Here is a 25,328-nt window from a genome sequence, read left to right on the forward strand (position 1 = left end):
ATGGTAATGTGCATAGTATCATGGTCATTTGATGGTAATGTGCATAGCATCATGGTGTGTATTGCCATGGTACCACGTTTGTACTTAAATAATACCGTGGTATAATCCCATTTAAACCATGATACCTAGGACAGTGAGGTGGTGGACCAGTATAAAAATATCTGTACCATCTTTGACAGTTGACACACCTTGAAGCTTGAGCAAAACGCAGAAGCCACCATCAAGAAAGCACACCGTTCATTCAGTATCCAAAAAGCCATCCTTACAAACCTAGTTCCTTCTTCACCCACTGGTTCCCATCCCTCACTGTCAAAAACGGAAACGGTCTCCAAACAATAACAGAACACCTGGGCCTTGGTGCCTCGGGTCGGGTGATGGATGCCCCTCTGAAGCCTAGACTCATTCTATGAGCAGCGGGTTAGGACCAAGGCCTGTGACACCATGTGGGACAGCGTCCATGTCCTTGACCCCCAGTTCGAGATGGCTCCTGTCTTTTTATTTATGCCCAAAATCAGCCTCCGGGGCTTAATAAAGTTGTATTGAATTGATAGTATTTCCATAATTCTTTGATCCCCAATCATGCTTTTTGGGGGGGGGGGGGGGGGGGTACCATATCTTTCACATGGGAAATCACTAAAAAGGAAACTGACAGATAATTGCGATGAAGAACCACTAAAGACTACTTCTGTTTTCGGTGCTCATGTACTGGACTTTATTGACATCAAAGCAATAGAGGTGCACAATACTTATGAATACCTTACAACATGATCCAATTCCATCGCCTTAAACATACGCATGGCTTGTGAGCACATTGGCTTAGTAATTATTGAGAAAGTAAAAAAAAAAGAAAATTGTTATACTTCATGGTTAGCAATTAGACAATCCTTGTCTACAGAAGGTCTTAATACATGCATTACTTCCAAAGTTCACTTTTAATGCCAATTTAAAGACGGGATAAAATTCACTTAATTTTCAGTTTCATTTGTCTCCGTCGGGTGTTCAAAATAAACCAGACCACATTTACACCGTATTCCTGGGGCAGATGAATCTCTTAACGGCCGTGTTCTAACCGGTATGTCATAACACAGGAGATGAAGAGTTGTTCCAATTTAAAAACATGACTCGTGTAGCTCTTTCAAGATCAACACTTGTAAACCATACAAAGCTTCTTAGGAAGTCTGTTTCAATAGATTTGATTGTGCAATTAGGCCAGGATTAAATCAAACACTTCTGCGTTTGTTAGGCTCATAAGTTCTCTCCAAAGATTCAGTATCCCGGCACAAAAAACGAAGCCCATCTAACTAATGAGGTAGAAACACAGGCAAACATTACGGCAGCACGCCAATTTCTAAATATTTTTTAACAATTGAAGGATGGTGTAGTACTGCGACCACTCGCATGCGACAGAGGGAGGTGAATCTCTACAGCCTTGATTGAGGAAAAGGATCCAGAAACACAAAATGGAACACGCTCGTCCCTGGCGACAGGCGATGAAGAGCACTTCGGTTTGGAATAAGTCGTTCGAAAATGGGGTTTCCGGCGAGCATAGGTTGACCGAAACTAATGCACCTTGATCTCTGATGAATGTTTTCGTCGTCTCATGCTGGGCCTCCTCTGCCATCCCGCTTTTAAAAATAATCAAATGGGCTTATTTGGATGTGAAAACAATGTGTAGGATTTTCAATAAATGTCATTATCAAAATAAATTCAAAACGCAATAGTCAGCGAGACGTTCTGGAGCCCCAGTGAGCTGTTGATTTAGCCGGATTTAATCTACTGATTTAGCCGGATTTAATTTCCCCTCACTCGTTTCGAAGCTTCACTTAGAAAGTACACCGGAATTCAGAGACGGCCTATTAAGGCCAACCTCAAATCATGTCCCAAATGAGTTCAAAGCACATCAAGGCTACAGCGTGTGTTAATACATGGACCGGATGCATCATCACCTCCGATTTGACAGTTATCTATACTTTAGAAAATCCTACCCATCTTTAAATATAAGCAGTTTCTTATTAGGGTGAGTCAAATTTCTAACAAATTAAGGAGTGGAAATGCAATACAAAAAAATTATATTACATAAACTAACAATTAGTCAGAGCAGAAAGAAACATGGTTGAGCCAGTCTAGACTTCAAATTCTTATAGACAAGGACAGAGACCCAAGTAACTCATACATCAAGCAATAGATTAATGTTGCTTCTCCGCTTATTATATAGGAGGCTTGTGTACGGATGGTAAGACACTATGCGTCATTTTAAAGGTCACATATTGCAGAAAAAATTTAATTTTTCAGTGCTTGTGCTAGGGATGTCCCGATCAAGTGTTTTGTGACCAATCAGAGTAATTTAATATTGAGTAACTATCTGCCGATACGTTCCTCCTCCCCCCCGTACTAGCTTGTTTCCAGTCCATGCACCTTGGTTGAAAGACGAAGTTGCAACAGACTTTTTTTCCTTTAGTATTTTCCTAGATAATATAGCAGCACAGTGTACACTTTTTGGGGACCCATGATACAGATATTAACTTGTTCGAAAGGAGTATATGTGACCTTTAATATTCGCAAGACATAAATAAGCAGCCGAGTGCCTTGTGTCACTGGTTAAACTCGAGCATGAGTTTAATAGGGAGAATGACAGGTCGTCATGTGTAAGGATGAGGTTGATCCGTCTACACTACGGTGCCGTTCTGGTTTGTTTCTCAATCCGCCTCGTCCTCCGACTCTTCTTCCTCCGCCGTCTCCAGCCAGGTTAGCCATTGGTTGACCTAAAAAAATGGAAGGAAATTTCATATTAGTTTGAGAAGGCAGCAACTCGCAAACATTATGGGAAATTCACTTAGTCTTCTCCGGAGCGAGACGAGAAGATAAGATGCCCCAAGATAAGATCGTTTCCAGTCTGCGAAAGCCAGTAGAAAGCCATCCGGCTGGGTTGGTAGAATGCGGTCTAGCTTACCACAATGAATGGAAGCAGACTGTACCGGTCAGCCTAGGTGTTGGCCAACTAACACCTCTCCCGGAGTTTAACCCTCCCGTTATCCTTGACCCCATTCAATGTGGTTGACATTATTTGTATGACTATTTCATGACTTCCTAATTTAATGAGGACAAATGGGTAAACATGAAATGAACATGATGCGTTTAACCTTATATTTGTTTTGATTGTTTAGGATGATATTGAGTGACTATTACATGCAAATGTATAATCTTAATCTTCCTGTGAAATGGGTGTGTGTGTGCATATAACCAACATAGCGAGAACTCCTGCAACATGGGGGCGGGGCCATATGGTTTCTGCAACACGGGGAGGGGAGGGTGCATAATACCCACATAGCGAGAACTCATGTCGTCTCTCAATTGAAAATTCTGCCAGTGATGTTTTGTAACAGCTCTTTGACAGTGAAAGTGACATAGAAGAGAATGTGTCTGAGAACTGATTGAGGCATCCTCCTCTGATGAGAATGAGACCCTTAGTGCAGATGCTCCTGTTGTCTCTCAACCACAAGCACACGTTACCTTCCAAAAACATAGTTGAACTTGAACAACAGGGTAGACTTAATGCTGCCAATATCATAAAAATGATTCCAGGCCCCACCAGATACACCGTCATCCATGTCCAAGACATAGTCAGCGTCCAAGCTCTTCATAACACCATTAATTGAGAAGGATATACTTGACATGACGAATGTAGAGGGGGTGCGTGTATGGACAGTTGGAAGGAGTTGGATGGGACCCACTTGCAAGCCTACATTGGGTTGCTCATTTTAGCAGGAGTGTATAGATAAAAAGGAGAAGTAACAGCAAGCCTTTGGAATGCCGACACTGGAAGGGCAATATTTCCAGCCACCGTGTCTCTAAAGACATTCCATATTATATCTTGTGCGATATGTTTTGATGACTAGGTCGACGAGTGTGACAAACTCGCAGCAAAGATTTTTCTTTAAAGAATCAGTGAGATTTTATGGTGATTTATATATTTTTCGATAGTCACATAATAGGTATTCTGGATGTATAATGATGATTGATTGTTTTGTTGTAATTTTCTGGAGGTTTAAACCGCTGGGGTCAAAATTACCCCATGGATAAAGGGTGTAAAGTAAATTTGAGGATAACAAAAGGGTTAAGTTAGGCTACCTATCCCGGAGTTTAAGCTAGGCTACCAGTACTATCGGCTTCCATTCATTGTGCTAAGCTAGGCTAACACGCTGTCGAAAATTCTTTCTACTGAATGCAAAGAGCGGTAACCAGTACTAGGGATGCACCGAAATCTCGGCGCCGAAAGAGTTTATATCACCGAAACAGAAACAACCTAACAACCTTGCGTGTTGTTGTGAATCTTGTGATGATGTCGCGGTCGGGAGTCGCGCTGTCCCTATGTAAACTCTGCGCGCAACGCGTCCAACAAATGCGTCCCCAACATGCTTCCATATCCTCATTCACCATTATGCCCGTCGCGGTAGGAGTGATCTAATATGCATATCATTCGCGTGTTGTTGTGATGATGTGGCGCTGTCGGGAGTCGCGCCGCAACCATGTAAACTCTGCGCGCAACGCGTCCAACAAATGCGTCCCCAACATGCTTCCATATCCTCATTCACTATTATGCCCGTCGCGGTAGGAGTGATCTAATATGCATATCATTCGCGTGTTGTTGTGATGATGTGGCGCTGTCGGGAGTCGCGCCGCAACCATGTAAACTCTGCGCGCAACGCGTCCAACAAATGCGTCCCCAACATGCTTCCATATCCTCATTCACTATTATGCCTGTCGCGGTAGGAGTGATCTAATATGCATATCATTCGCGTGTTGTTGTGATGATGTCGCGCTGTCGGGAGTCGCGCCGCCTCCATGTAAACTCTGCGCGCAACGCGTCCAACAAATGAGTCTTCAACATGCCTTTACATCCCCATTCACCATATGCCCGTCGCGGTTAATCACTGAGTGATCCAATATGCATATTATTCAGAGCGAGAGGGGGGGATTGTGTTTCTCACATTGACGCCGTCTGTCACGCGTCTACTGTGCCGAGTCAAACGAGCACATTCAGCTGGGGACTAGAAAGGTGCGCTCAGTAGAGCACAGATGTCCGCTGTGGCAGCCAGAGAAAAGATGGAATGAATGTACTGTATGCATTCAGAAGTGCTGAATAAATGTTTTATGGACCCATAGTGATTATTTATTATTTAAGTTAAGTTTTGCCATAATCATATATTTTTCCATCATCATAATGTTCCACAACATTGGTAAAAAAAAAGAAAATCTATTCTATGAATCATTTTCGGCCTTTCGGCTTTCGGCCAACTGTTTTCTATTTTCGGTTTCGGCCAAGAATTTCCCATTCGGTGCATCCCTAACCAGTACCCATCTTCTTGTCTCACTCTGGAGAAGACATTAAAGGAGTCATATTTTGCTTTATTTCTCACTATTTGGGAAATTTTACACAATTCCTGTGAGTCCATGAAACACCTGTAAGGTTTTTTTTTCAATAAAATTCATTGTTATGTATTTTTAATCAAGTACTTTGGTGCACCACTTCTGCCCTTGCAAAGTCCAAGCTGTTTTTGGCTGGGCTCTGCCCATACTCGCAATGCGCTTTGAGTGACAGTCACCCACCTGCACTGGCAGATACATTTGGTAGTGGGAGAGGGAGAGAGAGAAGAGGCTCTCATACACGAGAGGCGTCAGCAGCCTGGCCAATTTGTGTGTGCGTGTATGTGTGTTTTCATGCGTGTGTGCTGATGCATGGTTCTGTGAGACTAATTAATTTCGCCGCAGGGGGGCGTAATCCCACGGGACAATGCATTGGTAACTTGTTTCGCATGACAAGATTTACCCCGTGAATATGATTGCATGGATCGGAATACGGGCGTGCACATGGGAGCGTGCGCTATGATATTTTGCAACAGGTTTACAGTGATACAGAGAGACATAAGCCCCCTCTCTCAATGCAGTGCGCTCCGAGACTCGCACCATATGAGCCTCTCTTTTGAGGAAGTGCTGACTGACGAAACAGCTTCCGCATTATTTCCACTCGCTCCGTTTTGATCACAATTTCAACGCATCACAGTTGATTGTGGGAGGGCGGTGGCAGATCAGCGCATATTCACGTCAGCGAGAGTCAATTCAGAATGGCTTGGTTCAGTGGGGGAGGTTCTTGTCTCAGATGAACTGGAGGAATGGGACTGGGTAGAAATTTCACATCTAGTCAGTGTTGGTACAACCCCACATTGCTAGAAAACAATGCAAACCACTGGAAAAGGCCATTTATAAGATAGGGGACCTTTAAAGCAAATTTTCCATAATGTCTGCGTTCCATTAATAAACCACATGTTTTCATACACTTATATTACAAGGACAGAGGAGTTATGTTTACCTGGAATAAAGCTTTGCCTTTTCCAGGGAATTCTTGGGTGATGTCTTCTTTCCATGCAAGGAAGGCTTCTTCTTCAATGATCTCCATGTCGTAGAAGTTGACATAGTAGCGCAGCAGCATGCCTGAGGACCAACAAGAGACATGGTTACCATTTTCTTTACATAATCTTGTAATACAATTGTTATAGTCATATTTCATTCAAAATGGTCCATTTCCTTTTATATACTGCTGCTTGAGGACCACTTGGCTTAAGGTATCCGTACTTTTATCATTAAAAAGAAACCGGATGCACTAAGCTCACAAACGCACACGCCGAGCACCCATGTGTCCAAGTGCAGGTCAAGTCTAGGTAATCATGCAACGGCATGTTTACACAGTTTATTTATTTCTCATATTTTTATATTCAGATTATTGCCTATATTCATGAATTTCTACAATTACCCTGCCCATACCTATAGATCAATAATAATATCAATATCTGAAATGAAAAATGCTAAGGAATCTACCATGCCTATATTATTACCTACTAGGGGTGGGAATCACCAGTTTCATCACAATAGATTCTTTGGACAACGATACTATATTTGCCGATATCACAAAGTCTGCCACTATATGATACGATTAGATTCAGGTGCCTGCGATCGATATGAGACGATATCATATGCGCATTTAACACAATCAGTAACATTTAGATCAACTCAAAAAAGGCAACGTTAATATCATTTGACATTTTTTTTTTTTAGTTCTTCCAGACATTTAAATGAAAAACAATCTATTGTTTTTAATACAAATAGACCTCCTGTTCAAGTTAACACATTGAGTGCCACGCCCCTTCCGGGAAGTGACCACTTCCGTGCCGCCCATTAACCCCATGTAAACGTAGTTGTAGTTTGTAGAACTAAACCTATATTTTATAGTATCGCTATGAGTCTAATAACGCCCTCGAGTCTCATTGAGCTGCTTCTGGTCAACGTGCAAAAAACAGATTCTTTTTTTCATCTGTACATTTCCATTTTATACTGTTTTGAATATGAACATAGTCCGGCCGCTTCTGAGCAATTCCAGGGAAAAGACACGAAAACAGCGTTTGTGTAATTCTACAAACTCGTTGTAATTTTTCGCCTGATTATCGGATCTTCCTGAAATCAATGCTAGATCACTACTATTATCCTTTGTCGTGCACGCATGCAATGTGGCTTAGACCGGCGCGCCCCCCCTCCCCCTCCTGCAACCCAACGGCAGAACAGCTAGACATAAACACATAGCTTCACTCGCAGTAGAAATAAATATCAGATCAACGCAAGCTTTCATATATGGTGTCCTTAACTAGTCTCTGAAGTAATGAAAAAAAAGAGAATCCAATAATCTCATCGCCATTCCAGTTATCCACAGCGATCGTGCCTCAGACGTTATTGGGCATTGCTCTTCAACGGGCGGGCGGGGTCAGTTGTCCAAGCCATCCCTAGAAGAGTGTGTTTTGCCGGAGTGTTTAGGACCCACCCCCACGCCGCAGCTCAGTATAGAAAATAAACGAACCCATTTCTAACCGGGTGCATTACTGGCCGAAGGCGTTAGAGGGCAGTATAATACCGTCTGCCAGCTCAGACACACTCTGAACAGTATGCACAAGGTGCCCCGCTGAATTATGAATGGATATAGATAATAAAAGAAATACCGTGACAGAAACGTAGATCTACGTTTCCGGCACTCAACGATAGGACGACAGAAACGTAGTTCTACGTGAACGGCACTGAAAGTGTTAAGTGCCACGTTTTGATATATTGAGCTTTAAACTTAAGTAAAACAAATTTGGAACTCGCAACACGCAACCTACATTTACATTTACATTTAGTCATTTAGCTGACGCTTTTATCCAAAGCGACTTACAAGTTCTGTACGACAAGCCATCAGGAAGGGCACAACTCTATCAGCTGAGCAACAATGTTCATCAAAGTGTTGAGTGCTACAGTGTAGGTTAGTTTATTAAAACCTAAAACTACTCCCTCTCCCAACCAGATACATTTATTATGTATTGTATTTTTTATGTTTAAATATCAACATTATCTGTCCATCCTCAGTAAATACTATCAATATAATATACTCCTCTGACATCTGGTCTTTCCAAACGCACACAGACAGAATGCCCCTCCCCCAGTCCCCACTAACACACAGAAAGGGAGAATGCCTGTCTCCTCCCCCCACCCCCCTTCGCCAGTCCCCACTAATGGACCTCTGCTGTTCTCTCTCTGATCAGGGTTAGCTGCTTAGCTTAGTTAGCGTAAGCAGCTAACGTAAAGTTAATTTAAGTCTTTAACGCGATGTGGGCATAAAGGAACGGCGAGGATGCAAAGCATGTTCGATGCATTTGACCCGTTGCGGGAAAAAAAACAGCACAGACTTATTTCGGGTCGCAAAATAGGCGCACTCTGTAGCCCTGCTCTGCTGTAATATAATGTCTACATGGCGTTTCACACTACTGCTGTGCCATTGTTGTTGGGCGGTTACGACTCGCCACGGGATTTTCAAAATAAGAGTATCGCAATATGATCCGATATTTTTATGTTGCATCGATTCTATTGGATCATTGATAGATAGATATATATCGATCTGGATCGATGTATCGTCCCACCCCTATTACCTACTATGCTAATATGCACTCAAGTTCGACACTGTTTGACGAACAATGTTACTGACCCTTAGCTGCTAGAGTTGTACCCTTCCTGCTGACTGCACAGAACTTGTAAGTCACTTAGGATAAAAGAGTCAGCTAAATGACTAAATGTAATAACGGAATATCTTATCTCAAGTAGAGAGTATAAACACGCAAATGTCTTCTCCAGGTGCTGAATCGAAGGAGTTAATTCATGTCATTCAAAAGGAGTCACGACAGATCAGCTCCCAATGTTTTTCTTGTTTTATTTCATTAAAAGACAACGTTTGGAGCCTTGTGGGTTCTTCCATCAGGGAAGTCTGAATGAAAGCAGGTTTCTCATTCATACAAAGTGCATTAGGTCCCACCCATTAGGTGAGGTCATGGAAAGTCAATGAGATATCCATCAGGATACCTATAGGAAGTACACCAAGTCAACGTCCTCGTCAACTTATTTAAGTATCAAGTTACATTTAAATGTAACCCGATGTAAACCTCACCTATGGGTGGGACCTAGGGCTGAGCGATTAATAGATTTTAAATTATGCAATTAGCTAATCGCAAAAAAATTTAAATAATCGCAAAGAATTTTTATTAATCTTTTTAGCCAGGAAGTCTCATTGAGATACAAGATCCGTGTGTTGTGAAGTTTAGACTTCAGAGAGGGAGAGTAAATTACAGGAAAAAAAGGTACCGTTGGGTACCGGTATCGATTCCCAGGTAAAAAGAAACATTTTCAGGCTCGGTGTCCCAAACAGACCCACCGCGCCGTAGGCCAGATGCAAGCCGCATTTTACAATAAAACTCTGTGGGGCTGTTTAAAAAGAAAAATGTATAATCGCAAATTTTATCGCAATCGCAATATCTGTCAGAAAAATCGTAATTAGATTATTTCCCCAAATTGTGCAGCCCTAGTGGGACCTAATGCACTTTATATAAACGAGAAACACCTGAACCTGCTTTTCATTTACACATACCCGGTGAAGAGCCCACGAGGGCTGGGAACGTTGTAGACGTTTAATGTGAAGGGGGGAGCAACAGTGACTCAGGAGAGCGCTCGTCTGGTAATCGGAAGGTTCCCGGTTCGATTCCCACTCCTCCTTGAGCAAGACACTTAACCCCCAATTGCTCCTGATGAGCAGGTTGGCACCTTGCCTGGTTGCCTGTATTCGAATACCAACCGGTTCATGCTTCCGCGTTCTGCGCTCTGATTGGCCACTGCTGTTTCTGGTCGCACCAATCGTGTGACTGCAAGTTCTTTCACTGGTTAGGCTTAGGCACTCTTTCGAAGTTGGTTAAGGTTAGTTTGTCTTAGAGCATGGCGATAGAACGCCAGCCCTGATTCCAAACTCTAACCAACTTCGAAAGAGTCCCCTAAGCTTAACCAGTGATAAACTAGGCGTTAGGTAGTTTGCTGCTGGTCGAGGCGGAAATGGGCGCGTCACGCGATTGGGCGCACATGTCACATGACCAGAAACGTCCGTGGCCAATCGGATCGCACCAGAAACAGCAGTGGCCAATCAGATTCACAAAACGCGAACGCGGAAGCATGAACCGGTTGGTATTCAAATAGACGCTGCCTGGTTGCCTCCGCCGTCGGTGTGAATGTGCGAGTGAATGGGTGAATGTGAGGAACAAAATTGTAATGCTTTGGATAAAAACTGCTATATAAAAATGCACCATTTAATGTAATAAAATCAGGAGCCCATAACAGCGTTTAGTCTTCATAGTCACGTAACAGGCCATACCTTTGGGGAAGCTGCTGGTGTTGCAGTGCACCTGCAGGGCGTAGAGGGCGCTGACCTGCAGCTGGGTGTGGTCGTGTAGGAACTTCTGCATGACGGGCTTGAAGGCCAGCAGCAGCTGTTTCTCCTGCTCCAGCTGCTCTTTGGAGGGCGCCCCCAGCTGGTCACTGCCCTCCACTACACCCAGCTCCTGGGAGATGTACTGGAAGAAGCTGCAGGAGAGATGGGAGATTAGATTCTAATTCATTACAGTACAACGACGCGCTGCCGATCGAATCGAACCATGAACCTTCCGATTACCAGATATATTTTTTTTTACCAAATTAAGCCTCAAAAACTAAATAAAAATTATTCCCATTTGTAACCCTCAAAAATAGCTATATACAAACCATGTAACCTTTTATTTTTAAATCTATAAATAAACATACCTGGTCATGAGGATGTTGACGAAGCCGTTGTCTGTGTGGAGCTTGAGGGAGATGTTGTCTTTGATCCACTTGTAGATGGACTGGGGGGAGGGGTCTGCTTCGATCTGCTTCAGCAGCTCCTTCTCCAGCTTCAGCAGCGGGAAGAGGAAGCTCAGGCCCTTCTCCTCGAGGATCTCCAGCATGCGGTCCTTGTTCTGGTCAATCTCTAACAAAAAGGGGAAATCATGTCAAATGTTACTTAACCCGTTGCATGTGTCCGGATTAGGGATGCCCCGATCGATCGGCCACCGATCGTTATCGGCCGATAATCAGTATAAATATGCGATCGGTGATCGGTGATAATGCTTTATTTTCGCCGATCGTCAAAACAGATCTCACTCGCTGAGTTCTGTCTCAGACACCGGGAGCTGCACACAGTGCTGCGCGTCTGCTCCTCCTCCAGCTCCTCCCGCACGCATGTAAACACGGGTCTAGTCTAGTGGGACGGGACCTCCATGAGCTAACGTTAGCTACCGTTACAAAATGACCCAGTCAACTATTCACTTTTAGTTTAATACATGATGAGGCATTGTCTAACTGAACGGTATCTAGCCGGCTAGCTACTGATAGCTCCTGATATCAACAAATGCTCCAGCAATAGTCTTGTTATCTAGTACTAGTGTATGATACCTCTGTTAGCTCACGTTAGCTTAGCTCACTGTTAAAAACGAAATGTCCCATTCAACTAAATAGTTCACTGAGGCGTTGTCTTAACGTTATATTTCCGGCTAGCAGTAGCTACAGACAGCTCCTGATATCAATGTCTTATAACACTCATTCGATGCATATTCGAAGCCCGGCTTGCGTCGCAGTCACTAACGGGGATAGCTGAGGGAGTAGGGTATATCTGCAGAGCCTAGGGTAAATCTGCAGAGCCGAATGTGATTTGATCAAAGCAGAGTATGTACACACAGACAGTGGAGATAGCGAGCATTTTGACTTGTTGCGTGGTGGCGTTGTCTCGCAGATAATACAACTACAAGTACAAGTCTAATTATATAATATATATATTTTATATAAAAAAAAAAAGATTTATATAATTTTTTATTTTTTTTTATTAATCAAAAACGATCGGTATCGGCCGATATGGCTCAAGACGATCGGTGATCGGTATCGGTGGCAAAAAACGTGATCGGGGCATCCCTAGTCCGGATGGCAAAATTCAGTACTGTATAGACAAAAAAACTGTAAATCATATGCCCTTTATTAATTTGCTTAGATCTTTTGTACACTTGATCTCAAGAAGGTGCTGAATGAGCTCAGTGGCAATATATTTTCATCATCAATGTCAGCATGGTGTTATTCACCGTCAAAAGTATAAAAAAATATATATATAATAAAAGGAATTGATATTCTCCTTTGGTTCATTACAATTTACTCAAGCCTAGTAACAAGACACAATATTTCTGACACTGGGAATACATTCCCTGAGGTCCATAGATGTCCCTAGATAACGGGAACATGCAAATGGTCCTTGTAGAAGTGGAGCAATCTTCCATTTACTTGGGTACGTACTTTTAGGCAGATTTTCTGAAAATATGGCTAGGGCTTTCTGTGCCAAAAACATAAAAAGTCGTTATTGGGTGCCAACGGTTGAGTGCCAAAAAACGTAGTAGTTTTTGGATCAGTTTTCCTTTTTTTCCCTGATATTTTTATTCATTATTTATCCAGGGAACTTGGTGTTACCATAGGGAATGAGTCTGAGATCGCCAAAGTGCAATACCGGCCGCATCCAGCTAGACGGCAGTATCGAGTACCCTTTGAAAAACGTATATCTTGGCCTGTGCAAATGTCACCGAGCGCAGTTTTCTGGGTCGGGCCAGTCGAGTGGTTCTCCCGGTTCCATTGAAGCGCGTCAAATATCCCCGATCCATATGTTGTGGTGGGTTATGCCGTGGACCAAATGGACATCGGATGTACCAGATGGCGATCAAACAATTGGAATATTATTTTTGGAATACTCCCGATCACAGGTAAGGACTATCTCAATTTTAGCTTGATCATGCAATGCTTTCATACCGATCGGGCTGATAAGCGTTTTTAGTGTTCAATAAACATAATACCTACTATATAGATTTGATATTGGGAATAGTAGCGTGTCCAGGCAAGAAACGCCAACGTTTATAATAGAATTGACGTATAAGGCCATTACTCAGCCTTTCGGGAATGACCCCAGACCACTCTGAAATTATACTTATATTCACCACGGGATAACGCGCGAATGTATGCATGGTAAAATTATCTCTTTTTTGCATCTTGACCGGAAGAAAGTCACTGTCAAATGACCATAGTATTGTATCCATGGCTATAATATACCAGATTTAGCTCTACAAACAAGGTGACTCATCTTTTAAAGCGTTGGCATTGCTACAGCAGGTCCTGTCTAATAGCTGGCACTGAATGCGTTAAGAGGTTAAAATGGGACATATGTATATTTTCTAAAATGTCCTACAATTTCCTGGAGTCTGTGAAAGTATACATGTATAGAAAAAAATAATAAAAAAAAAACTACCGGTAGTCTAAATTACATTTTTATTTCCCAGCACCTTCTTATATTGAGCAAAGCAGTTTCAAATGGGATCAAATGGACCCATCTCAAACAGCAACAGTTGTGATTGGAGGATCAAGAGAGCGGGGTTTGAGATAGGTCAATAAAAAGAAAAAGGTTACCATTTAGTTGCTGATGATAGAATATCCATTCTTGTTTAACACTTTGAGAGCCACTCACGTCTAAACTCGTGTTTACGATAGTTACGTTGAAAGCCACTCACGAGATTTCTCGGAATTATTATTATTATTTTTTTGTAGCGATCTGAAATCATATTGCATCACGCGAGCCTACCCTAGCCTACCCAAGGGCCGCTGGCGATCAGATGTGAAAAAAGCGCCCCCTATCGTCTCCCAGATGGTAAATCACCCTTTTGGAATGGACTCAATGAAAATGGATGGGGGGAAAAAAATATTCCAGTCCACATTTTCCAGTCCACTGATACAGCCGGGGTTACCAGAGTTCATTCTGGATACCCTGAGCCCCACGGATCATGAGTTCTACTGTATACACCAGGGATCGGCAATAGGCGGCCCGCGGGCCGACATTGGCCCGCCAGCAATAATTTCTGGCCCGTCAGATTATTTTGAGAATATGATATTTATTTTACGCGCAGGAAATATTCACTCGGGACGCCAGGGTGTCTTTTATTGTGAAGCTGTATCTATCTACCGGTAGTCATCAATAGCACTATAGCCAATTGAAATGCTAGAAATGGTCACGTGGACTGGGAGAACCAATGGAATAGTCCCTAACAAACTTTCACTTCCGCGTTCGAGATGGAGCGAGTAACAAAATGTGTTAAAAAACAAAACAAACATCTTTGGATAGGGAAATGCAACAGGGAAATATAACGCTTCTTTTAATAAACAGGAGCCATACTTAAAATACGGGTTTATTGCAACAGGTCGGTGATTCTTGCGTGCCGAGCCGACGTCCTCTCTGCATAATATGTGGCGACAACAACAACAACAACGAGGCAAGTTGGCAGATAAAGTAGCTGCATTCAACGCCAATCTGGAATTGGAGGGCGGCGAGTGGATATGTGACATGTTTCAAACATTAGCAGGGATTTTGGAGGACTGAACAACAAACAAGGTATGGTGAGTCGTGTTTTCATGCATTCTGTCTTCTGATCTGTTCATCACCCGCCGCGGTGATCTGCAACAGCTGATCTGCTGTTCATGAATGAATGAATGAAAACTTTATTTAACAGATTGCAGAATGGGTACAATACAGTACGGCGCAATACACACAATTGTTAAGCTGATCTGCAACAGCTGAGAGCTGTTCATGAATGAATGGATGAGTGAGAACTTTGTTTGGCGGATTGCAGAGTGGGTGCAGTGCAGTGCGGCGCAGTGCACACGGTTGTTGGGGGATGCAGACCAGAGAAAAACGTTTGTCTTTTTTCAATATCAGTATATTAAATTAGCCATTGTTTTTGATCCTGGCCCGCGAAGCAACGGCTTGGGGAAAATCTGGCCCGCCGCAAAACCTAATTGGCGACCCCTGGTATACACGTTAGATCTATACACTTATCGATTTTTTCGAATGGTGATCAGGAATTGGAATATACCATTTGGATACCATCTGATGTCAGGTAAGGAATCTATGTTATCAGTGTTAGGATAATCAGACTCGTTTGAGGAGATAAGCTTTTTTGTGATATGTGCTCCATCTGTTTCACTGTAAAATCCATGAGGAAATAAATCGGCTATTATCAGCGCGCGTCTCGAACGTGCGTGCGTGCACGTATACTATTGATCATCTAGCGTTTATTTGAAAACGATTAAAAATGCTCTCAAACAGAAATTAAGCGATAAAAAACCAATCTGCCTTGACAACACTGACTGGAAAATTATTCTTTGATAAGCGACGGGCAGATTAGACCCGTATATTAGCCATAATTTAAAACATAGATTAGGCGATATTAACGTTAACATTGGCGCCGATGGTGGCATTCAAGCACTAAGTCGTGCGCCCCCTGGTGGCACTGAAAGTGTTAATGAGGTTGTAGTACAACCTTTTAATGCCAAAAGATTTGAAAAGAAAATCCACTTCCTTGATTTACTGAATTGAAAAGTGAATACTGCCAAACGTATATAAAAAAAGTGCCGCCAAGCTGCTCCTATGGGCGAGGAACGTACCGGGAAGCATCTTCTGCATGGTGACCTTGCTCTGCTGGAAGAGGTCGGTGAGCCACTCGCGGTCCTTCAGCTTGGCCGTCTGCTGCAGGCAGAGCAGGAAGAAGGGGAAGTGGGTCCCGTTCTCCAGGGGGTGAGCCAGCTCCGCCACGCTCACCAGCTCAGATATGATGGCCCGGGCCGCGAACTGGGCCAGGTAGGACTTTACCAGGGGCACGTCCACCTCGATATGAGGGCACTGGTCCAGCACGGTGAGGAAGGCCTGTTTGGGAGGAAATTACAAGGAATTAGCATCAGTGAATATAAAAACGCACAAGGCTTGGTGACGATACACAGTAGAATAACATACAGCCAGGTCCATAAATATTTGGACATCAACACAAGTGTCATCACTTTGGCTCTGTACAGAACCACAATGGACTTGAAATTAAACAATGATGGAACAGCTGTCCAATTACGTTTGGTCCCTTAAAAAAAATGGGAAGGCACATAGAAATGGTTGTAATTCCTACAATGTTCACCTGATTTGGACATGAACATTTGGTAAAATTGTGTCAATGTCCAAATATTTATGGCTTTACTTTATGTGAATTCTCAATATGGGTGGCATATTTTCCCCTTTACACTTCTTGCCACGATACAAACACCAAAACGTGCGCACCTGCATGAAGTTCTCCCCGGTGACGAGCCCCTCTGTGCGAAGGGTGTGGATGAGGGTGCTGGCGTGCTCCTTGTCCTCGTCCGGACGGTCTAGGGAACACACCACCATCTTGCTCAGCATCTCCGGCAGGAAGTGCTTCGGAGGCTTCATCTCTCGCACACCGCTCACCGCCTCAGTCAGGTTCTTGCTGTTCAGATACTCGACCGTGATCGTCTCCTGAGGAGGGGGGACAAGATAGAGGAAAGTAAGCAGCTGTACTCTCTCTCAGGACTGAGCATTTCAATTGTACAGGGTATCTGCAGGTTACAACAAGTTAAATTTAAGAGTTAAGACCTTTTTAATAACACTTAAGAGAAAAATGTAATACCAATTTCCCAACCATACTAGCAAAAACAAAAAGAAACGCATAGTAACACTGAACTGGTGGCTGCACTTGCACAGCAATTTAATCACACATTTCCATACAAGCTCTCATCAGACGCACAAAGCTCCTGGTAGCCCCGCAAAAAACAACAACTTGAATACAAAAACATCTAATATATTAATATATTTAATCTCCCAACAGCTGGGCTGCCCCCCGAAAATGTTTTATACCTGTGGAAATGAAAATGTAACTTATTAATACTTTAAATTGAGAATTAATTTAATACATAAAGACTTTTTACTATGCAGAAGATACTGTAGTAAGGAACAATATCCTATAGGGCTTTCCTTTAATAGTGTTTTCTTAAAATGGATCATTCGATTTATTGCTAACGTCCAAGTCGATCAAGGATACTGGAATCAACGAGTTGTTTTAAAGGGGAACCATCTTACCATTTCTTTAACTATTTGGGCAATTTTACACAATTCCTGTGAGTCTATGGAACACATCTGTACGTTTTTTTTTTTTTTTTTTTTTAAAGAAAAAGAAAAACCATTGTTTTGTATTTCTAATCAAGTCCTCTAGAGCAGCATTTTCTCCCCTTACAAAAACCAAGCTGTTTTTGCCTGGGCTCCGCCCATAAATGTGATTTGAGTGACAGACACCCACCTGCACAATAGCAAATAGCTGCGCCCATACTACTCTATGGCCAATCTAACGTCAAAGTGAAACGAACACAAAAGATATGGCTCAACCACACATTTACGATCTGGAGTGTGACCCCGAATACGAGGAAGAAGAGATAGATATTCCACAGCGAGAGCTTCAAGTTGTGTGTGGGAGTGTGAGTGTGCGCTATGATATTTTGCAACAGGTTGACGTGAGTGCCGACAGAGAGAGCCGAGAACGAGCGAGAGAGAGAGGGGGGAGAGCTCCGAGAGCGAGCATGCATTTCCCAACACGCAGTCGGGAGTGTGTAAATGCCCCCCCCCCCCCCCCCCGCCCACGTAGGATAGCGAGTCAATTCTGAATGGCTTGGTTCAGTGGAGAGGTCTTGTCTGAGCTGAATTGAAGAAGCTGTAGTAGCTAGAGATTTCACATCTAGTCAGTGTTGGTACAACCCCACATTGCTAGAAAACAATGCAAACCACAGGAAAAGGCCATTTATAAGATAGTTCCCCTTTAATTCTTTTTCATGTTGTCATTGGTTTCTTCATTGGCAATTAAAGGGCATCACAACAGTTTTCACATCTTTTGACAGGCCATTACGCCAAATAAAACGTATGAAACGGGGGTCAAGGGACTAATGTGTCAGTAATCAGTTAGGGGGGTTCTTAACACTTTGAATGCCAGCCACGGCATCTCGTTTGATCAGCCCCCCCTCTTGAGTGCCAGCCAAGACAAATATAGTTTCATTAGCGATCTGAATTCATATTTCATCAACCGAGTCTCCCGTTGGTACAGCAGCCCCTGTAGGAGCTCAGATGTGGAAAAAAACCGCCCCCATCGTCTCCCAGATGGTAATGCACCCTTTTGGAATGGACTCAATGAAAATGGATGAGAAAAGAAAAATCCGGAATCCACATTTTACTTCTCGGGCATGTAACCCGAGCCGATCGGATTCATTATGGACCCTCAGAACAGCGTGGAATACATATGTCCAGTATGTAGCGTTGGATCAATAAAAGCGATCGATATTTGGAATGGCGATCAGGAATTGGAATAATCTTTTTGGAGAACATCTGATCTCAGGTAAGGAATCTATTTTACCAGTCTTAGGATAATCAGACCTGTTTTCACGGAGATATAAGCTTTTCCCCCATGTGTGTGTGGCTGTGCGAGCGATCAGGAAATAAGAGAATCGATTTTTCAGATCGCCTATATAGCGTGCATACGTACCAGGGCCCGTGAGCGGATCGGCGCAGCCGAGAAATCCGCTCTTGACTGCTTGTTCCGCTCCGCTAATCGCTCATGTTGACCCCGCCCCCAAGTCGCTCTCCGCTCGCTCACCTTGAATCGAGCGCTCCCCGGTCCCCGCTCCACATCGCTCTGCAGATTTAACTCGGCCCCTTAACAATTGTTTGTATTGAGCCGTATTGTAATTGTACCCATTCTGCAATGTTAAATAACGTTGTTTATAGCTCTACTAAGCGATGATAGCTAGCCTAGCCACAATGCTATGGTCGCTGCCATTAACGTTAGCATGTAAGCTAACGACAACAACAATGGCGTCATATACTTTTTCTAACAGGATGAGAGTGACGGTTCACCCTTCTCATTGGTTGAAAATGGCCTTCATGTTTGTACATCGCCATCTGTTGCTTTGGCATTGTACTACATGTATATTACATCAGTGTTAAACCACTGAGTGGCCCGCAGTGGATTGGAGCGGAGAACTCTCGCTCCGGACGTCGCGCAGACCCATTTTAAAACCCACTCAGTCGCTCACGTAAAAACCACCCACTCCGTCGCTCACGTCAAAACCACCCACTCCGCTCCGCGCGCCGCTCACATGGCCTGATACGTACACATACTATCGATAATCTAGCGTTTATTTGAAAACGATTAATAAATAGGCCGAAAAATTACAACGTTTGTGTATTCTAGAATATTCCAGTAAAGGGCGATTATCACGGAATATTTATATTTTCCTTGAAAACGAGGGCTTTTCAAAATGCTATAAAACGAAAATGAAGCGATAAAAAAACAATCAGTTTCGACAATGTTGACTGCAAACAAGTCATTGATAAGGGCAGATTAGACAGCCATAATTTAACGCAACAGGGTTCCGGGGCACCAAGCTCCGGCATTGAATATTAAAAAGATTATTTTGAGAACCATGGAAGAGTATGAGGTTTAATTTACAGTCGTCTTTAGCAGCTCCTCCTTGGAAGGTGGTGGTTTCTTGTTAGTCTTCTGGGGCTTCTCCTGGATGGGGGGCGGGTTGATCTTGAGGCCAAGCTGTGGAGGCTGTAGGGGCAAAGGGCAACTAAATTACCACACAGCGCCAACATATCAAACCACTTGGAGGTAGAAAAAGCACCATTATTTCATTTGAAATACTTTTTTATTAGGGATGTCCGATATTATCGACAGATATTAAAATGTAATATCGGAAATGACCAGTATCGGTTTTCCAATTTTTTGTTTATTATTATTGTTTAAATATAAAGTTTGCCAATAGGGATGTATCAGTAGTATTGGCAGTGGTAGTAGTTGTAATAGTAATCCACTATATTTTTTTATTTTCAAAAAAATAGACTAGTTCAACACAGGTAACCACTTTTGCTTCATTTCTTTGATGGCTCAAATGGATGCTCTAGTCCCGTGGTTCCCAAACCTCTCCTCGAGGCACCCCAGCCGTTCCATGCATTTGTTAAATTCCACCACCAGCACACCCGATTCAACTAATGAAGGGCTAGTTAAGTTGATCAGGTGTGCTGGTGGTGGAATTTAACAAATACTTGGGAGAGGATTGGGAAGCTCTAGTCGATTTTGTGTTTTGAGCACAAAGTTCATCATAGATCTAGCCTCTTTATTTTGCTCTCAAAGTGCACCAGATTGATGCATTTAACTTAAACATTTTTACGGGAAGGGGGGCATGCCCCCGGACCCCCCTAGAGGGTCGGAGGTTCACCCACCATAGTCTGACAATCCTGTGGGAAAGACTGCTGCATATATCGATATCGGTTGATATCGGTAATTAAGAGTTGGACAATATCGGGATATCGGTAAAAAAGCCAATATCGAACATCCTTACTTACGTTTTATCGCTTTATTGCTACTGGGTAGTCCAGTAGAGAGAGACAGAAGAGGAATGGGAGACAGAGTGGGGGGAAGACATTCGGCAAATAACGACAGGTTCGGGAGTCGAACGCGGGTCGGCCGTGTCGCGGCTGAGCGCGTTATGTGGTTCGCCACTGGGGCGCCCCACATCCTTACTTTTTATTGTTCAAATATTATTTTTGTTATATAATACTAAATATTATATAAATACAAATAATAGTTAGACAGTGCGCAGGAGAGGTCCAAAAGCCTGAGGGGGCTTGTGTGGGAGCCTCCCCTAAGACAAGAGCAAAACAAGCGATTATTATTAATAGGGCTGCCCCCCGGTCCCCGGTTCTAAACGGGAACCGGTACTAAAGTAGAAAAAAAACAGAGTATTGATAAGCTCAGACGTTATCGGTACTGCCATCGATACTCTAGAAATTATGAGTTTTTTTTTCCCAGAGGAATTTAAACGTTGCAAACTATGTCTCCTCTCGGTCTCTGCACGAGAAGCGAGACGCAGCGAGCCATTATTACACACTAGACGCGATCCGCTCACTCACATACGGGTACTTAAGGGAGGTGCCAGTCGGTGGCTCCGTGCTGCTGAAGCGCGCTGCACACAGACAAGCTCTCCATGCGCTCATCATGGCAGAGAGCGCGCTCGAAAGTATGGGTATACTTTACGAGAGTCGTTGTGCAACAAAGTGCAACAAAACATTTGCAAGTAAGGGTGGTAATACGAGCAATTTATAAAAACATCGGTTGGAAAAACATAATATTAGTGTGCAGAAATGCGCCGTTTGACTGCTTTGCTCGCAGTGTTCCATCTGCATCCACGTCCACTGCAGATACGGAGTTAGCTAGGCTAATAACGAATTATTACGAATAGGCTAATAAATAAAATATAATTGCTTAGCTAATTGTTTAGCTACAAATATATTTGAAAGATGACAACTTTTTATAGATAGTCAGGCTGAAGCCACCATTTCCCAGCCCACCCCTCCTCCCTCTACCACCACCGGTCTCAGCCAAGCCCAAAGTCCCTTCACCCTATAGCAGCTAGGAAGGATTTGATTTTTTTCTTTTCTTTTTTTTGAAATCTTTATTTCGAACATGCAATATTCAAACAAACAACAAAAGCAAAACACAACTCAATCTACATGTTCGAAAAGGAGTAGGAAGAAGTATACACTTATTTAATCCTACCCCTTTTCCACTACTCAAATGTGTACTATTTTAAAACATAAGAAAAAAAAAATATTATATATATATATATGCAAAACAAAAAAAATATATGTAAAACATGAAAGAAATCAAATAGAAACGTAAACACCCGTGAATATCAAGTCCCTTCCTCATCCCTGTACCTTGTGAACATCATTTCCTTATACATCAGTTTGAATTGTCTCATGTTTGGACATTGCTTTAGCACCACATTTAGACTGTTCCACAGTTTCACTCCACATATCGAGATGCAGTGTCTTCTCATGGTAGTGCGTACATTTAGCACTTTTAAATTGTGTTCTCCCCTCAGATTATAACCACCCTCCCTATCAAAGAACAATTCTTGAATGTTTCATGGAAGTGCATGACTTTTTGCTTTATACATTAATTGTGCCGTTTTTAATTCCACAAGATCATTTAACTTCAATGTCTTTGACTCCAAAAACAATATGTTAAGTGTGATCACGATAACCTGCAATGTGAACTATCCTTATGGCCCTTTTTTGTAGTATAAAAAGTGGTTGTAGTGTAGACTTATAATCCCCAGACTTCAGCACAGTAATTTAAATATGGTAAAACTAGTGAACAGTAGAGAATGTAGAGTGATTTTCTATCCAGAATGTGCTTTACTTTACTCATGACTGAAATGCTTCGTGAGAGTTTAGATTGGACATGTTTTATGTGAGGTTTCCAACAGATTTTATGGTCCATTATTACACCTAGGAATTTATTTTCATAAACTTTCAATAATCACATCACTTATTTTAACTTGTACCCGAGTATCCAATCTACAGTTTCCAAACATAATTTTAGTTTTGCTCAAGTTCAATGATAATTTGTTTCTATCAAACCATTCCTTCAATTTCTTCATTTCAGATGTGATGACCTCTAAAAGCTGCTGGACATTCACCAGAAAAAAAAAGATTAGTGTCATACGCAAATAAAATACATTTAAATATATTGAATACTTTACATATCTCGTTAATGTACAAGATGAACAGTTTTGGACCCAACACTGACCCCTGGGGGACACCACAAGCAATGTCCAAACATTCAGATTTATAATTTCTCATAGTCACAAATTGTTGTCTTTTATTTAGATAGCTTCTCACCCAGTCCAATACTACCGCCCTGATCCCATAGCTCTCCAATTTCATGATTAATAGTATCAAATGCTTTTTTTAGGTCAATGACAGATGACAGAGGATAGGGTGAAATAGTGTCACAGCCTCTACTAATAAAATGGAGTATTGAACCGTTTTTAACAGCTGGGTATTGGGTGGGACATTCTGATTCAAGTACTTTCTAAATAAAATAGAAAGTCCCAAAATAGTTAATTTATCTGACTGCTTGTATTAATTGATCAAAAAGTAGCCATGTGCAGTAATATCTAATATAGTTATATAAAAGAATAATAAAGCAATGTCGATTATGTTCTTAATAAAAAAAGAATTTGCAAAATAATCAAAAAGAACCAATAAGAGTATGTATAAAGTACCGAACCGTTAAGCAGCATCGATAAGAGTAGTAGTATCGATAAAATCCTAACGATACCCATCCCTAATTATTAATATGCGTATGAAAAAAAACAAATACTACTAATAACTTTAATTAAGAGTAAAGCGTTGAGGCGGGGTCACGTCTCCTACCTGTCCAAGTGGAGGGGTCTGGGTGCGTGGGGGCTGGACACTGGGGGGGATCGTGTTGGGGATGTGGGGCTGGAGCACCTGGTTCTTGTTGAGGAGGAACGACTGGGCTGGCCTGAGGCTGATCTGTCGGTGGAGCCGCCAGGGATGTCAAGACAACAACATTTAGGGTTAGTCGTGTTTCTTAACAAAATAGTCACTTAGGCATCAACACGCGTCATGCCCTCATAATCGCAGTCAGCGGACCAGTTACCAGTTTGAGTACAGAATAGAGGGGGAGAGGCGGAAGAAGATAGGAGAGGCGGAGATTGAGACGGAGCGAAAGAGGGGGAAAGAAAGACTGGCAGCTGGTTGTACTCCTCAGAATAACGCGTCTTTTTTATAATCACTGGCCATGACGTCTCTGGTTAGCGGACGCTGGCGGGTGGGGGGATCCCTGGCGGTTACCTCGTCTGCGTTGAGCTGCCCTTTCTTGCTGAATCGTGGAGCCATGTCCTTGGACTGGACCTGCTGCTGAGCCGAGTGGTTCTGGTTCTGGTTGAGGAAATGCTGGTTCTGAACCTGGGAATGAATCATAGTGTGGGGGATCAGGCCTTGGTAGATAAATGCTACAACATACCAAGGAAATACTGTTTTATTAAACCTAAAGTAAAAAATATTTCTTTTGTTAAAGCCCAACATCCAGGTTAAACCCTACTGATCAATTATGGGTAGTTTACATCATTGGTATATAATTTCATTATAATTTTTTTTCCATTTGACACCGGAAATGCCACTCCAAAAGAGTTAAAAAGGTCCACGCACGAATAACATGCACGCGCGAATAAAAAAAGCTTATCAAACACCGACGTCACAACAGGTGCATATTAATGAGCCGAATCTAAAAGCTTATCAGACGCTAGCACGGCCGTGACGTCACTTCAGGAAACGTATGCCTTATGCCCGTCCGGGTCATAGTACTACTCGATATATGGCGCTGGCTAACGTTAGCATTATGTCTACTGTCGTGAACCATTTGAGATCGGGGCATGTAGAGGAGTTTGGGGAACGAGTAAAATCATGTGCAGGTCCTCTTCTCAGACCTGTGTGGCAAAGCACTGCACACGCATCATGCAAGCTACACGTCGCTGCATGTTGATCAATGGTGGCCCACTCGGTGCATCACAGTGGGCTACTATGTGCCAACACCGTGCGTGCCGCGGCATCCGGCTTGTCGGCCGGCATGAGTGCTCGATTTGGGGTGGTTCTCTCCTCTTTGTGTGCCCCCGTTCTCGCGGGTGTCCTGCCGGGGAGCTTGGGGACGCGACAACAGCGGCGGCCGTAGGGTGTTTGAGCCTGTAGCGTTAGTTAGCTCATAGCTATCGTGTACCACTAGCGTTACGGCGGGCTCGAGCACCCTACGGCTGCCGCCGTTGTCGCGTACATGGGCTCCCCGGCAGGGTACCCGTGGGGACGGGGGTGTACAGAGAGGAGAGAACCATTTTGTGTCCGGCGTTCATGCCGGCCAGCGAGCCGGACGTCGGGATATGTTGTTAGCACAATAGCTACCAAGCTAAGCTATGTTAGCTTCTAACGGTGTATACACAATATGTACAACGACACAATGATTTACATTATTACAAATATGGTAACGTGGTTGTGGCTTTTACAAATAGTGGTTAGCTTTAGAGATGGATGGCTATGAAACAGATACATTTTCATTCGACTAGTAGTAGCAAGGCTCTCTGCCTGCAGTGCC

At 42.9% G+C, this 25,328-nt stretch overlaps 1 protein-coding gene across 1 annotated transcript in view; it reads right to left on the reverse strand.

Annotated features, from left to right (window-relative positions):
- Nucleotides 1–688: 688 nt before the first annotated feature.
- The window catches only part of LOC311244690 (eukaryotic translation initiation factor 4 gamma 2-like), a 64,184-nt gene continuing 39,544 nt past the window's right edge, over nt 689–25,328 (reverse strand). The window contains exons 14-22 of the mRNA XM_084334333.1: nt 24,038–24,151; nt 23,594–23,716; nt 19,815–19,919; nt 16,586–16,801; nt 15,928–16,186; nt 11,191–11,395; nt 10,766–10,974; nt 6,368–6,489; nt 689–2,762 (exon numbers count right to left, since the gene is read on the reverse strand). Of these exons, the coding sequence (XP_084190459.1) occupies nt 2,697–2,762; nt 6,368–6,489; nt 10,766–10,974; nt 11,191–11,395; nt 15,928–16,186; nt 16,586–16,801; nt 19,815–19,919; nt 23,594–23,716; nt 24,038–24,151 (1,419 nt within the window). The 3' untranslated portion in view covers nt 689–2,696. The remainder of the gene's footprint in view (nt 2,763–6,367; nt 6,490–10,765; nt 10,975–11,190; nt 11,396–15,927; nt 16,187–16,585; nt 16,802–19,814; nt 19,920–23,593; nt 23,717–24,037; nt 24,152–25,328) is intronic.

The sequence above is a fragment of the Notolepis coatsorum genome, assembly GCF_963971535.1.
Source record: "Notolepis coatsorum genome assembly, chromosome: 18".
NCBI lineage: Eukaryota > Metazoa > Chordata > Actinopteri > Aulopiformes > Paralepididae > Notolepis > Notolepis coatsorum.